The sequence below is a fragment of the Lycorma delicatula genome, chromosome 2 (assembly GCF_047948215.1).
Source record: "Lycorma delicatula isolate Av1 chromosome 2, ASM4794821v1, whole genome shotgun sequence".
Classification (NCBI taxonomy): Eukaryota; Metazoa; Arthropoda; class Insecta; order Hemiptera; family Fulgoridae; genus Lycorma; species Lycorma delicatula.
Window position 1 is genome coordinate 74,432,240 of NC_134456.1, and position 15,596 is coordinate 74,447,835.

At 29.2% G+C, this 15,596-nt stretch overlaps 1 protein-coding gene across 12 annotated transcripts in view; it reads right to left on the bottom strand.

Moving 5' to 3' along the window:
• Positions 1-15,596, bottom strand: part of by (focal adhesion protein tensin) — a 752,581-nt gene that overhangs the window by 224,811 nt on the left and 512,174 nt on the right. For all 12 annotated transcript variants that reach the window (XM_075355561.1, XM_075355571.1, XM_075355563.1 and 9 more), the window contains one exon: positions 11,372-11,551. In XM_075355561.1, the coding sequence (XP_075211676.1) occupies positions 11,372-11,551 (180 nt within the window). The remainder of the gene's footprint in view (positions 1-11,371; positions 11,552-15,596) is intronic.

Sequence of the window (15,596 nt, forward strand, 5' to 3'; positions counted from 1 at the left end):
TAGGTATATAAAAACACGCGCGTATTCGAATGCAACGTTGTTGTGTTAAAATTTCAAAGCAATCGGTGAAGAACTTTTGGAGATTTAATATTTTGAACAAACGAACATTTACATTTTTATTTATATAGATGGAGACTGGCTATTAAATGAACATCATTACTCTTAGACAAAGCAACTCTACTAATTACTACCACGCCTTAACAGCTTTATATAAGTCACAGTCATAAATAAGAATGGGGCAGATGGTACAAACTATACTTTTATACACAAATAATGCCCTTTTTTATACCCTTTTTATTTATACCATTTTTTCCAAAATAATGTCAATTAACAAGAGGAGTTTACGTTTTATATGATTAAAAACAAAAGCGAAGGTCAATAAATAAATAAATGATCTTAGTAGTTCAACTAATGTTGAAGTTCTTTTTGCACTATTTATAATTATGGGCGTCCGATAGTTTTATATTAATGGCTTACAAAAAGTTATTTCTTATTCTAGTGAATTTAAAAAAGTAATATTTAAAATTTGTAAATACTCGTATTTATTTATGTACATATCCGTCAAAGGATTCTTTTTAATCTAAACAATTAATTTTTTTTAATTAAAATTACGAAAAAACGTACATAAAATATATTCATTGTTTTTTTGTTAACATGATGATGGATACAGAAATCGCGAAATGAGTAAATTAAAGTTATTTGTTTTTTTTTTTGCTACTTTTGATATTTTTTAGTATTTTTTTTTATTATCAGTATCTGCTAATCAATTTTAGACCTTAATTAAGTATTCCCAGTTCAATTGGACATTTTTGCCTCTACATAATTAATATTCTACGAATTCTTAATTAGGTCCTTATAATAACTATAATTCTTTAATTTTATAGCATTAATAGCCCATAAAAAAGAGGAATAAAATTAATATAAAAAAACAATAAATTTTTAAGTAATGATTATAAAAATACACAATTACTTTTGTCGGACTAGGTGAGAATATATCTTAATTTGAAAATGGCTTAATTTATACATAAAATAATAGATATAGTTTACAAATATAACAATGGAAAATATATTAAATTAAAAGAAGCTAAAAAAAACTAAGTAATATATTATTACGTTATATAATATTATTACGTAAATGGATACCAGTGTACTTTGGTAACCATATGTCTCAAGACTAGTCGGCTTGAGGATGATATGTATGACTTGTAAATGAGACTTGTTCAGACTCATTTCATTGTGCCTTGGCATGGGGGGTTTTGCTTATTGTTCACTGGTTCAATAGACTGTAACGTACACATTAGGAAAATAGAAAATAAATTCATTCAATAATGTATTATTAGTACTTCATAACTAAAAAAAAAAAAATCATAAAAAAATACAATAGAAAATTTTAATTTCAAGTTAACATAAACAGGGAAGTTAATAATCTTAACTCTGCAATATTGATTCAATGTTTGTTCTGCCGTTCCGGATGCAGGACCCTATTAAACGCTCCCTAGTTCCCTTTTCGTCCGACCGACAGAGACTTGTAGATACATTCACTAGAAACACTACTACCATCATATCATGTTGTGAAGAGCGACTAACGTCTTGTCTAGTCTGCGTATCTAAATTTGGGAAGCCACGTGGCCAAGGCGCCTGACACGTGTGCCTTTACGACTAAACTGAATAAAACATTTTTTTTTTTTTTTTTTTTTAAATCTACCCTCGCCAACTCCATCTACAATCGAAACTTTTTGTAATGGAGTTATTTGCCAAAAATATATACAGTATAAAATAAAACGAATCTTTGAAGACAACGAGCCATTTTTTTCTTTGTTTTTTTTTTATTTTTATAAACCCTTAATCAGATGTCTAAACACAATAAGACGACATTCTATCGCTATAGTAAATAGACTGTTTTAAAACATGACGTAAAAATAAAAATTTCAAACGCCGACTCCGTGATTAAGTAGGCAGTGTCTCGCATTTCGTGCGGAGGTCCCCGGTTCGAATCCCGGTATACATGGTATACATGGCATACGTTACCGATTTTCACCGGGCTAATGGTTATAGTTGTTGATGCCCGCTCTTTCATAACAAAGAAAAAAGCATTTGATAAATAAACAGTTTTTAAAATTGTTGATATACATAGCAGACCAAATGAGAATAATGGTTACTATTTATTTCCTCCTGAGTTAACAATTATGCGTTTTTTTTTTTTATTTTAAAAAGCTTTCATTATTAACATATAAATAAATAAACAAATATTATATATACATATTTTTATTAATTTTAATTATTATATTTAACTATTTTCTAACACAGTTAAACAATTAAGAAATTTATCAATTTCATCAGTAGTCCATTATATGTAAATTTGTACTCTCCTACTTAGTTTAGACTGTGGATTTATGTTTCATAACAGAAATTTACACTGTAATATATCCGTCCTTCTTATAACCAATTAAGCATTAAAAAGAATTTTAAAAAAATGATAAAAGAAGCACAACTCAGAGTCGCTTTCTCTTAAAATAACGGTTTTCTAATCCCTGTGATGAACAGTGTGAAAATGTCACTTGTGGTTTGGAATGTATAAAGTATCTTTAATTTAGTGAAGATGACAATGCGGAAACCAGTTTTTACTTTAACTAGAATTCTAAGATTACTCTTAATAATTAATTAATTGCCGAGAAAAGTATTAAAAAAGAAAAAAATTAAGACTTGTCCACTATGATTATCATAATTGATTTGAGTGTTAGCACTCCAGAGTGCTGAAAGTAGTTTTGAGAATGGAGTACTCCAAAATGCATCAACTACGAATGTGAGAATGCTAGGGAGGGCAGAAAATAACACTCAAATTAATTGAAACAATTTAAATAGCTATTATATTATAGTATTTTTGTATCCATTTTGATTTAAATTTAAAGCTTTATTTGCAGAAAAAAATTCAGTAGGGATTATAATAACAAAAGTTGAAAATGGGTAGACAATCAATTTCTGTTTTTTTTTTTAAGTTTTTTTACTAGGTAAGTAAATTTTTACTATGAAAGAGATGAGATCCATCCCGTAATTTAAATATCTGATGATTGAATTTAATATTTTTTTATCATAACTACTCATGCCTGATCACTGTGAAATTAATTACTTACTTATACGCGGAAGAAAATCAAAAAGCGATAAGAGGGTGCAGCTTTTAAAATAATTTTATTCTAGCTAATGTACAGGTTGATTCAAAGAAACGGGAAATTTTGAAAGTTGTATTGGTAGCCGTGGGTGATTGGTACCACTTGATAAGTGGCGCCAGCCTCTCTAACCTAACCTGCCATTTAGATGTCATCGATCCTTGGAGTGGTGGGTAACGTGCATTTGCTATCAAAGCGTTTTACAAAAACAATGACAGTGTGGAGGGAGCACGTAGAGAATTTCGTCGTCATTTTAATCTGGAACGGCACGACCGTGTCCCATCAGCACATGCAATTAAAACATGGATATCTAATTTTGAGGAAACCGGTTAGGCAATGAAAAAGAAACCTCCAGGCCGTGAGCGAACCGTCCGTACACCACAGAATGTTCAAGCTTTACAAGATGCTGTCACACGAAGTCCACATCGGTCAATCCGTCGTCTCTCAGCATCTTTACAATTGCATAGTTCAAGTGTTCGAAGAATGTTAGTGAAGAACTTGCAATACCATCCATACAAGTTGCAGATCGTCCAGGAACTGAAACCGAACGATGCAGTTGTGCGAGCACAATTCTGTAATGTAATGCTTCAGAAGATAAATAATAACGAAGAGTTTGTTCACGAACTAGGCATGTCGACGAAGCGCATTTCCACCTCAGTGGATTTGTTAACAAGCAAAATTTCAGATACTGGGCACAATAAAATCCTACGCAGCTACACCAGCGTCCGTTGCACAGCCAGAAAGTGATCGTGTGGTATGCTATGTCATCTTACGGTGTTATAGGCCCTTATTTTTTTGAGGATGACAACGGTCTTGCGATTACAGAGACGTCGGCTCGTTACGTAGCCGTGCTTGAAACCTTTGTTGTGGAACAACAAAATAGATTTCCACCGATTCTTAACACAGCCTGGTTTCAACAAGACGGAGCAAAGTCACATACTGCACGAATATCGATGGAGCTGTATGCCGATTGTTTGGACAACTTGTCATTTCACAAAATGGTGACATTAGATGGCCTCCCAGATCGCCTGATCTCTCAGCTTGCGATTACTTTTTGTGGGGTCACCTTAAAAGCAAAGTGCTTTTAACCAACCTGTTACAACGGAAGAACTGAAAGCAAAGATCCGAGAAGCATTTGCGGAAATTCCAGTTGAGATGTTACGTCAAACCATGAACAATTTAACGAAGAGACTTCGTGAGTGTTTACGTAGAAGAGGAGATCACCTGCAAGATGTCATCTTTAAAAAATAAACTAAAATGTATGTATCCTAAAATGGCAATATTTGTACAATTACATGAAATAAAATTCATTTTCTAAAAAAAATTTGTCATTAACATTATTTAATTTTTTAAATTTCCCGTTTCTTTCAATCACCCTGTAGAATGAAATATAACATTCATACATTATATGATTTTAACATCTTCCCCAGCAGATGTTAAAATTTTATATATTAAAAAATTTGCCAGTATATATTTAGATCAAGAGTATGTTTACTTTCCTAATTAATGAATAATGGTATTTTAAACTTAAAAATCAAATCTAGTTCAAAATAATAACACTTACAATGAATGGGCTTAAGTATGCTTAATTTAGTGCAATAATTCTGCCTGACAACTAATTAATAAAGAATAAATCTAGATTTTTCTCTTAACAATAGACTTGTCTACATAGTATGACACAATCAAGAGGATTAGTGTTGTGTGTGTGTTTTTTTTTTATTACTATTTATAAGTCTGTATTTGGCATTTATCCAACATATCATCACACAATCACATCCCTTGGTTAACTAATGCTATGAAGAAATATCCCCTCATCTTACACCTCTAATGAGACAGAATTGACCCTACAATAAATTCAACATTAGTACATATTTAATTTTTTCTTTTCATTTTCACTATCTAACACAAGAAAGAAGGAAGGCTCTTCCCTTCTAATTTTAATATCATTTTTAGCTAAATAAAAAAAAATTAATTAATTTTTTTCAATGTTTAGTATACACAATCAAGCACCATTTTGGAACGCTACCATTATCTATTACTATTAATTAATCAATTAAATAGTCAACTAATTTACTTGGTTATTGATTTAGAAAACAATAAACTAATTAGTGAAATACTGATCATTCTTAAAAATTGTGAAAACAAGCCTAGTATACATAAAGTACATCACTTATTTAGGGTTTGAATTCAATTAAAGCAATTCATAATATGTCTGCCTTTTATTTATATGAAGAACTAAGATATAACAAAAAAATAAAAAATAAATCTATGATTTAATTCCAGTCCGTACTAGGAAATGGGACTGTAAAGAGTGCGCGCGCACTAACAGAATAATCCCATATGTGATCAGTCCAATTTATAAGAAAGTAAACTGTATGTATGCTTTCAGAAAGAAGAAATTTTTGAAAAAATAATAAGCATTTTATAAAATTAAAAAATTTGTTCTTACCTACTAAACATAACAAATAAAAATTTTATTTACATAATTTTCCTTTATCATCAACAAATATCTTAGAACTAACTTAGTTTATCCTTGACTTATTTATAAAGATTTACTAATACATAAAACTGGTTACATATAAATACATGAAGGAACATATATAATTTACGTCATGATATATAACTATCTTAAAAACGCATTTTATTTCAAATAAAATTCATAAGAAGATAAGAAATAGGTCATAAAATATTTAACGTCAGTTCTTTTGCGTTGCAGTGGTGAAAGGATGTAATAAGAGTTTTATTTATATAATTTTTACTTATATATTATAAATAGAAATGTAAATGTACCTATGATTATTTATATTGATAACTACAAGATAAATAGATGTTTGCAAAAATACAGTGAATGACAGCCAATTAAAAGAACATTTTTTTGGTAAACAGAGTTAGGTATAATCAATGATTTGGAAAAGAACATATAATTGGAACTAATTTAGTTTCAATAATATTTTACAAAAAAATGTGAAAAATTGAAAACAAAGATTTATAATAAAAACTGAACAACATTAAAAAAAAAATTTGATTGAAGTAGTAACATTAGATTAGGATTAAATATAGATTTCAACACAGACAGATATTATTTTTACTACTGTGTATAGAAAACCACAACAGGTTAAATAAATAATTTTTAATACAAAAGAAACAAAAAGTTATTTTGCATTAACAAGCACAGAGATTGGTTTACCTGATAAAATAAATAAAAACAAAAACATTTTCAGATACATATAATTAGATCAAGAATTTTTGCCTCTTATTAACTGTAGAGGGAGGTGATTTCGATATCAGACATATCAATCAGAAAACAACAACCCTAGGTCTGCAGAACCATTGAAGTTAATTTTTTTTTTTCTTTCCTAACTAATTGAATTTACAGAAGCTTGATACAAACAATGCCTTACACTTCTTCCATAATTGCAACTTCACATCGCAATGATAAAAAAATTAAATAAATCATGTCTTAGTACTGTAAATAAAATACACCAATTACATATATATATATATACATATATACTGTTATACAACACCTTAATTTTAATAACAACAAGAAAAAAGGAAAAATATACATAACAATTACTTTTAAACAATTTTTATGCCATCTTTGTACAGTATAACAGAATTAAGATTGAATTTAAGATTAAGTAATATGGTTCATAGTTTAAATGAGAGCTCTGAAGGCGGAAAAAGATAGATTTAATAAAAATAAAACCTGCTTCAAAAAATTGCACTAAAAACTTAAAAATAATATTTTCTTAACAGATCTTTAAATTTAGAGTCTGAAAAGTCAGAGGTGAAATAAAATTATAACTTACTAAATCCTTAATATGACACAAAGTTAAAAAAAAAAATTTAAAGAAGAATGGACATTTTCAGTTCCCCCTTGAATTGGCCTACCACAGACCAAGGGAACATTATATTTTTACATGTTTTTTTAATTTTCTCACAGTGCACTCGTTTTTCTTCTCATGTTTACTTTCTTGTGGTCCTTTTGCTTCCTACATTTACAAGAACATTCGCATTAAAAATATTTCTCTAACTTCATTCTATCAAAACAAACCTCTTTTACCATAAGTTTTAAAGTTTCTCTTTCATCTGTTTTATTTATCGTGTTTGGCTTTTAAGTTTCCAAAATTTTTACAAATTTTTTTTTAGATTTTGGATTCATCCAGATCATGTGTCAAAGGATTTTTTTTAATCTGTGGTTTTCAAATCTTCTAGGCTTTTATAAATTTCCCCATTTGATTCTAGTTTATACCAATATTCTATTTTGCTGAGACCATAGATTCTCCTTAGGATTTTGAATTTATAGTGTAATTTTCAAAGAAGTAAACGAAAAAACGCGTAATACATGAAAAAAAAAGTTGCTTGTAAGAAACCAAAGGTAATGTCTTCGTAAAAATAAGAAAATAAGTGCAGAAAAATTACATAAGTAAGCTTGAGCTCTGCCTTTCTAGTATAGAGTAACATACTTAGAACACACTTACACCAATATAGAATTTTTTCATGTATGCATTCTATATTGATCATTATAGTAACATTAGAGTATATGTGATTATGTTATAATAAACCAGTATACCACTTACAATGACAAAAATATCATAATATTTTCTGATCACTTATATAGAAAATTCGATTTAATAAATTTTTCACTTAAGTTATTTGTAAAAGAATTACAATAGGACCACCAGAGGAATTTCCTCAACAAAATAAAACAAGTCATTAAAATTGGTGAATTTGGAGAGAAGTAAGGCTTAAAAACTAGGTTTAATTAAGAATGTTTTCTCTTATTTAAATTGGTTAAAACACATAGCTTTACTATATATATTTAATGAAGTAATTGTGAACAATCATTTTATTTTTCAACTTTTTTTATTATATTATATGTATGAGCATAACAAGAATTATACAAAATACTGTGAAAATAGAAATTATATGCAGATTTGGTTGTTTTTAAATTTATTAACAAGTTTTGGCTTGTGTATTACTAACAAGAAGATGAAAGGAAACATGAAAATGAGTCAAGCTAAAATATGAGATATTTATTTAATAGTGGTATTAATGATTAATATGGTCCTGATTAGTAATATTATAATTTGATGCTTTTTTAATCCCAGTGAGCAAATTAGTAAAGAAATCAGGTGCTGTAAATGAATGATAATCCTTTCCTGATACTGTCAAATGATTTATTTTATTTTATGGTATATCAAATTATATGTTACACAAAAACTGAAACAAATAGAGTAAATGAAACATCCTAGTTCACCCATAAAGAAAAGATTCAAAACCAATTTGTTAGTCGGTAAATTGATGCTAGCAGTGTATTGGGGCTTGGAAATCCCAATTTATAATAATTTTTTGAAAGAACATGCAATCAACAGTTAGTAATATTTCTGATAAGTTAGAAAATAGAGTGAAACCCACAGTAAGTTGGAAACTTCCTGGTTCCATCTCAAAAGGCATAATTCTACATGATAATGCACCTTCACCACTCAAAAGAAGACTGCTGCGATGCAAAAGTTTGATTGGAAGATGTTGCGACATCCACCTAACAGTCCCAATCTTGCACTAACAGATTTTTCTTATTTTTAGTCCTCTCAAACAGTTTTTACGTGGCACCAAGTTTGGCAACAATGTGGAGGTCAAGAAAACAGTATAAGAATAGCTCGGACACAAAGGTGAACTATTCTTTATTAATGGAATAAGAAAGTTCACAGAATGATGGAACATGTGCATAAATGTAGCTGAAGATTTTGAAGAAAAGTAGTGTTACTTTCATTATCATTGAATAAAATATTCATTGTTCTACAGCCATTTGTGTCTTTTAATTATTGAACAGCCAGTCCTTGTACTTCATGAATTTTTTAGTAAATTTGTTTCAAAACATTTATTCTTCACTGCCATTATAAAACAAGAACTAGCTCAAGTTTAAGGTTTTTACCTTACATAGACAATTATAAATTAATAACAGAAATTTAAAATGGCAAATCTGATACAATTAAAAAATAAAACTTTTTCAATCAGCTTTTTTTATGAACTAATTACTTCTAATGTTCATATTTCTAAAAGTATTATATTTCCATCAGTTGATTCAAACTTCAATAACTCCTAGTCTTAATGTGTAAAACATGTTAAAATATATTTTTTTAAAAATATTATAAGCCTAAAAATAAAAATTTAATGAAATATAATAAATAATATTTGATCATAAATTGTAATTCATACAATCTAACTTTACTGTCCTTGATTATTTAATAAGAAATTAGTTAATTTTGATACATTACATTAATTCTCTAAAATGAAATCCAAATACCAATGTAGAATACAGTAACTTAGTTAATTAGGTTATAATATATTATAATGAAAAATTCAACAGCATACAGTTACAATGTAAACACCTTAATGTAACAAAAAAAAAAACCACGGAGAAAAATTCCAATTTAATTGGTAAGCAGATGCCAATAAATCATGTAAAATAAATTTTAAAAATGAGGGAATGCTAATAATTTTACCTATGGATACCACATGGCTAAACACAGTTGTTTTAGACACTAACAGAAATGCAGTGGATTTAGCTTGAGTAACAATTTATAAATATTACTTTCTTAAATTTGGCTTAGTTAATTTATCACCTCAATACAAATATAAATTCTTATTGCCTCACTGCATCCCTTATATAAGCAAATACTATAATTAAAAAGCAACTGAAAACCCAAGAAAAAATAGTTACTTTTGGAAAAATAAAACTGTCTTCAAATCCAATAAATCAATATATAATTACAAAAACATACAATTTTAAAACGTAAAAAAATTAAAATAGAATCAATATCTGTGAATTTGATGAGTAAGGCATGAAAACATAAAAAAAAAAAATACATAAGGGTTAAAATTAGAACTCTACCATTTTTCAAAGCCAAATAAAAGCTTACAATAGAATGCATACAGTTCTTTGATGTACATGCGTTTTCACAATGTGTAAAACAAAATTATCACACATATTGGAATCTAGGTTTTTATAAATAACTGCTGTTTAAAATAAAACATAATTTTACAAAAATATAATAATTTATTGTGCAAACAGAATGTAAAAGCCTAAAACTTAACATCAAGAGCTGGGTTAGATTTTATCACAATTTTTTTTCCTAATTATACTGAAGTAATAAACAACTGAATCTGTGGTGAAACCTATTATGTAAAAAAAATTATTAAACAAGGTCTTTAAAAAACAAAAAAATAGTCCACATAAATGATTATCAATTAACATTAAACAGAACTCTTAAATTTCAAATTAAGGCATACTATGGATAAAAAAATATCAATAAAAAAGAAATAAGGTCAAGAATTAAGAAAGTGTTTGAAGAATTTTTGTATTAACTATCTATTTCAAGGGATGATGGTTGGGTTCAGACAGTTAACAGTTAGCAACCGTGATGAAGAATAATTAAAAGTAAACTAAATTATCATTAAAATGCAATAATCATTTTAATAAAATTTTTAATAACATCAATGTCATTTTAAGAAAATTTTTTTTCTAATAAAAATATATTAGCAATTTTTTAATTGATAATATATGAAAACATAACGTGAAAATTGGTAATTTGTTAAATACCAATTTTCATGTTAAGATTTAACATCATCACAATAAAAATAATTTCATAAAAAATAGATACTTCTCATAAAAATGGATTATTTAGTAAGCAACACTAAAAAATTATTTTCACTGAAAAATTATTATAATTCAACAAAAAATTTGATTCATAGTATTAAAATAATATACTGACACATATCAACAAAATCAGTGCAACATGGTTCATTACCCAAAATATCTAATAATTCTGGCAAAGTTAAGATGTACTTTGTATTAGAAGCCAAATGCAAAATTTATTTTAAGTAAAAAATGATCTCATTGTTGTTACACAACCTTTCTAAACTATCGATGAGTAATATATATTATTTATTCACTTCCATACATACTACTAAGTCTTAATGTAACGGCTATGCATAAAGACTATAAAAACATTAAAACTGTCGTTAACATAAAAATAAAGACTGACTTAAACATAATACCAGATAAATACTGTATCAAGTATAGATTTAACTGATTTATAGCTATTTTGAGTTACAAAATGATACAAGTTACATATTTTAAACCCTCACTATCACTGATCAAGAAAACTAAATAACACAAGAAGGAATAAAAAGTTACTTACCATTATTATCTTCAGTATCAGTGTCTGGCAATAAGTTCTCATAACTGTCCCATTGAGTGACTGGATCAGGAGAAAGATCTACAGGCACAGCAGGTGTGGGTGCTGGTGTTGGTTGCCTCACACCTTCTGGATTTGGTGAAAAATGAAGTTCTACAGCACCATCCAAAGGAAATCGCAAATCTATAAAGAGAAAGTTAAAATCATATCACTATAATAAGTGCAATTGAAAGTATGTTTTTGCATTACTATTCTTGATTATTCCCGTTAATTAGAAGAAAAACTATCAGTTTTTCATCTGATTACTTTTTATCTGATAAAGCAGAATCTATAAAATCTTCAAGGTATTTTGAAACTGAAGTGTCAAATGCAATTAACTTTAATTTATATCTGAATACAACTATGATGATTAAATACCAGCAGGAGATTTACATGTATGCGAATGAATATTACTAGATTAAATATACTGTTATTTTGCAAGGCAAAAATTTATGCATGGAATGAAAGCAATGTATAGACTTCAATCCGATTTGTAATAAGTTAAAGAGGGATAATATGTTCTTGTTACCAATATTTCCAGTATGCTTGAAATAATTGCAAATTGACAGAAGATTAAAGTGTTTGAAATTGAATTTAATAATCATAAACACAAATTTTAATCAATTATAACACAAACATAAACTAGATACATTAAAAGTTACATTTTAACATAACAAGTCTACAAAAGTAACAAACTATAAATGTTCCAACAATGCAAATAGCATAAAAAAGTTTATATATACTATAAAAATCCTTTATAAATACTGCAAAAGAAAAAGGGAAATCAAAGGTAGCAATAATGTTTGAAAGTTATTTAGATTGTATTTTAAATTAGTTAAACCTTACTTATAAAGAAACCTTATTATATGAATCCACAAAACTGTGCAACTCCGCTCATTTGACAACATCTAACCAACTCAAAATAATGTATATATGATGATCTTTTCTAGGGTCAGGCTAGTCAATCCTCAGACATGGAGTTCACAATGTTAAATTCCAATTTCCAGCATAGAATTAAGGGACCTAAGAGATGAGATGCACTGGAAATGTGATACAACTGCAATTGAAATGAAGTAGTTTTGACACCATGTAAGAAATTCATGATGAATTTGCATGCCTAATATGGTGTTTAAAAGGCTACACAAAAAAGACACATGACACTGAGACATACTATTAGCTCTGGCATCATCAAATAAGATCAATACTGTACAAAGAAAACTTCAAAAGGGATTAAGCCAAGTAGGAAGTATAATTTGAAACTTTTTTTTTTTTTTTTTGTCTTCAGTCATTTGACTGGTTTGATGCAGCTCTCCAAGATTCCCTATCTAGTGCTAGTCGTTTCATTTCAGTATACCCTCTACATCCTACATCCCCAACAATTTGTTTTACATACTCCAAACGTGGCCTGCCTACACAATTTTTCCCTTCTACCTGTCCTTCCAATATTAAAGCGACTATTCCAGGATGCCTTAGTATGTGGCCTATAAGTCTGTCTCTTCTTTTAGCTATATTTTTCCAAATGCTACTTTCTTCACCTATTTGCCGCAATACCTCTTCATTTGTCACTTTATCCACCCATCTGATTTTTAACATTCTCCTATAGCACCACATTTCAAAAGCTTCTAATCTTTTTTTCTCAGATACTCCGATTGTCCAAGTTTCACTTCCATATAAAGCGACACTCCAAACATACACTTTCAAAAATCTTTTCCTGACATTTAAATTCATTTTTGATGTAAACAAATTATATTTCTTACTGAAGGCTCGTTTAGCTTGTGCTATTCGGCATTTTATATCGCTCCTGCTTCGTCCATCTTTAGTAATTTTACTTCCCAAATAACAAAATTCTTCTACCTCCATAATCTTTTCTCCTCCTATTTTCACATTCAGCGGTCCATCTTTGTTATTTCTACTACATTTCATTACTTTTGTTTTGTTCTTGTTTATTTTCATGCGATAGTTTTTGCGTAGGACTTCATCTATACCGTTCATTGTTTCTTCTAAATCCTTTTTACTCTCGGCTAGAATTACTATATCATCAGCAAATCGTAGCATCTTTATCTTTTCACCTTGTACTGTTACTCCGAATCTAAATTGTTCTTTAACATCATTAACTGCTAGTTCCATGTAAAGATTAAAAAGTAACGGCGATAGGGAACATCCTTGTCGGACTCCCTTTCTTATTAGGGCTTCTTTCTTATGTTCTTCAATTGTTATTGTTGCTGTTTGGTTCCTGTACATGTTAGCAATTGTTCTTCTATCTCTGTATTTGAACCCTAATTTTTTTAAAATGCTGAACATTTTATTCCAGTCTACGTTATCGAAAGCCTTTTCTAGGTCTATAAACGCCAAGTATGTTGGTTTGTTTTTCTTTAATCTTCCTTCTACTATTAATCTGAGGCCTAAAATTGCTTCCCTTGTCCCTATACTTTTCCTGAAACCAAATTGGTCTTCTCCTAATACTTCTTCCACTCTCCTCTCAATTCTTCTGTATAAAATTCTAGTTAAGATTTTTGATGCATGACTAGTTAAAACTAATTGTTCTGTATTCTTCACATTTATCTGCCCCTGCTTTCTTTGGTATCATAACTATAACACTTTTTTTGAAGTCTGATGGAAATTCCCCATTTTCATAAATATTACACACCAGTTTGTATAATCTATCAATCGCTTCCTCACCTGCACTGCGCAGTAATTCTACAGGTATTCCGTCTATTCCAGGAGCTTTTCTGCCATTTAAATCTTTTAATGCTCTCTTAAATTCAGATCTCAGTATTGTTTCTCCCATTTCATCCTCCTCAACTTCCTCTTCTTCCTCTATAACACCATTTTCTAATTCATTTCCTCCGTATAACTCTTCAATATATTCCACCCATCTATCGACTTTACCTTTCGTATTATATATTGGTGTACCATCTTTGTTTAACACATTATTAGATTTTAATTTATGTACCCCAAAATTTTCCTTAACTTTCCTGTATGCTCCGTCTATTTTACCAATGTTCATTTCTCTTTCCACTTCTGAACACTTTTCTTTAATCCACTCTTCTTTCGCCAGTTTGCACTTCCTGTTTATAGCATTTCTTAATTGCCGATAGTTCCTTTTACTTTCTTCATCACTAGCATTCTTATATTTTCTACGTTCATCCATCAGCTGCAATATATCGTCTGAAACCCAAGGTTTTCTACCAGTTCTCTTTATTCTGCCTAAGTTTGCTTCTGCTGATTTAAGAATTTCCTTTTTAACATTCTCCCATTCTTCTTCTACATTTTCTACCTTATCTTTTTTACTCAGACCTCTTGCGATGTCCTCCTCAAAAATCTTCTTTACCTCCTCTTCCTCAAGCTTCTCTAAATTCCACCGATTCATCTGACATCTTTTCTTCAGGTTTTTAAACCCCAATCTACATTTCATTATCACCAAATTATGGTCGCTATCAATGTCTGCTCCAGGGTAAGTTTTGCAGTCAACGAGTTGATTTCTAAATCTTTGCTTAACCATGATATAATCTATCTGATACCTTGCAGTATCGCCTGGCTTTTTCCAAGTGTATATTCTTCTATTATGATTTTTAAATTGGGTGTTGGCAATTACTAAATTATACTTCGTGCAAAACTCTATAAGTCGGTCCCCTCTTTCATTCCTTTTCCCCAGCCCGTATTCACCCACTATATTTCCTTCCTTGCCTTCTCCAATGCTTGCATTCCAATCTCCAACTATTATTAAATTTTCATCTCCTTTTACGTGTTTAATTGCTTCATCAATCTCTTCGTATACACACTCTACCTCATCATCATCATGGGCGCTTGTAGGCATATAGACGTTAACAATCGTTGTCGGTTTAGGTTTTGATTTTATCCTTATTACAATGATTCTATCGCTATGCGTTTTGATATTTGAAACTAAGTAGAGTATATGTATGTAGAATATTTTTTAGAGTAACTGTTGGAGTTTTTCTTTAGCAATTTGTACATAAATTTTATTGAACCTGGGTCATATAATATAACAAAGCATTTCTCACAACAGCTAATTACTGAAAAATATTAGCCAACAAGTAGCTTTTTTGAAAACTATAAATTTGTATTTACAAATTTTGCTAATTTTTAAGTTCCAGAATACCCAATATTAACAACAGATGCTTTTTAAACTCAGGATTGATTTTATAAAAATAACCCATTAACAGCTACA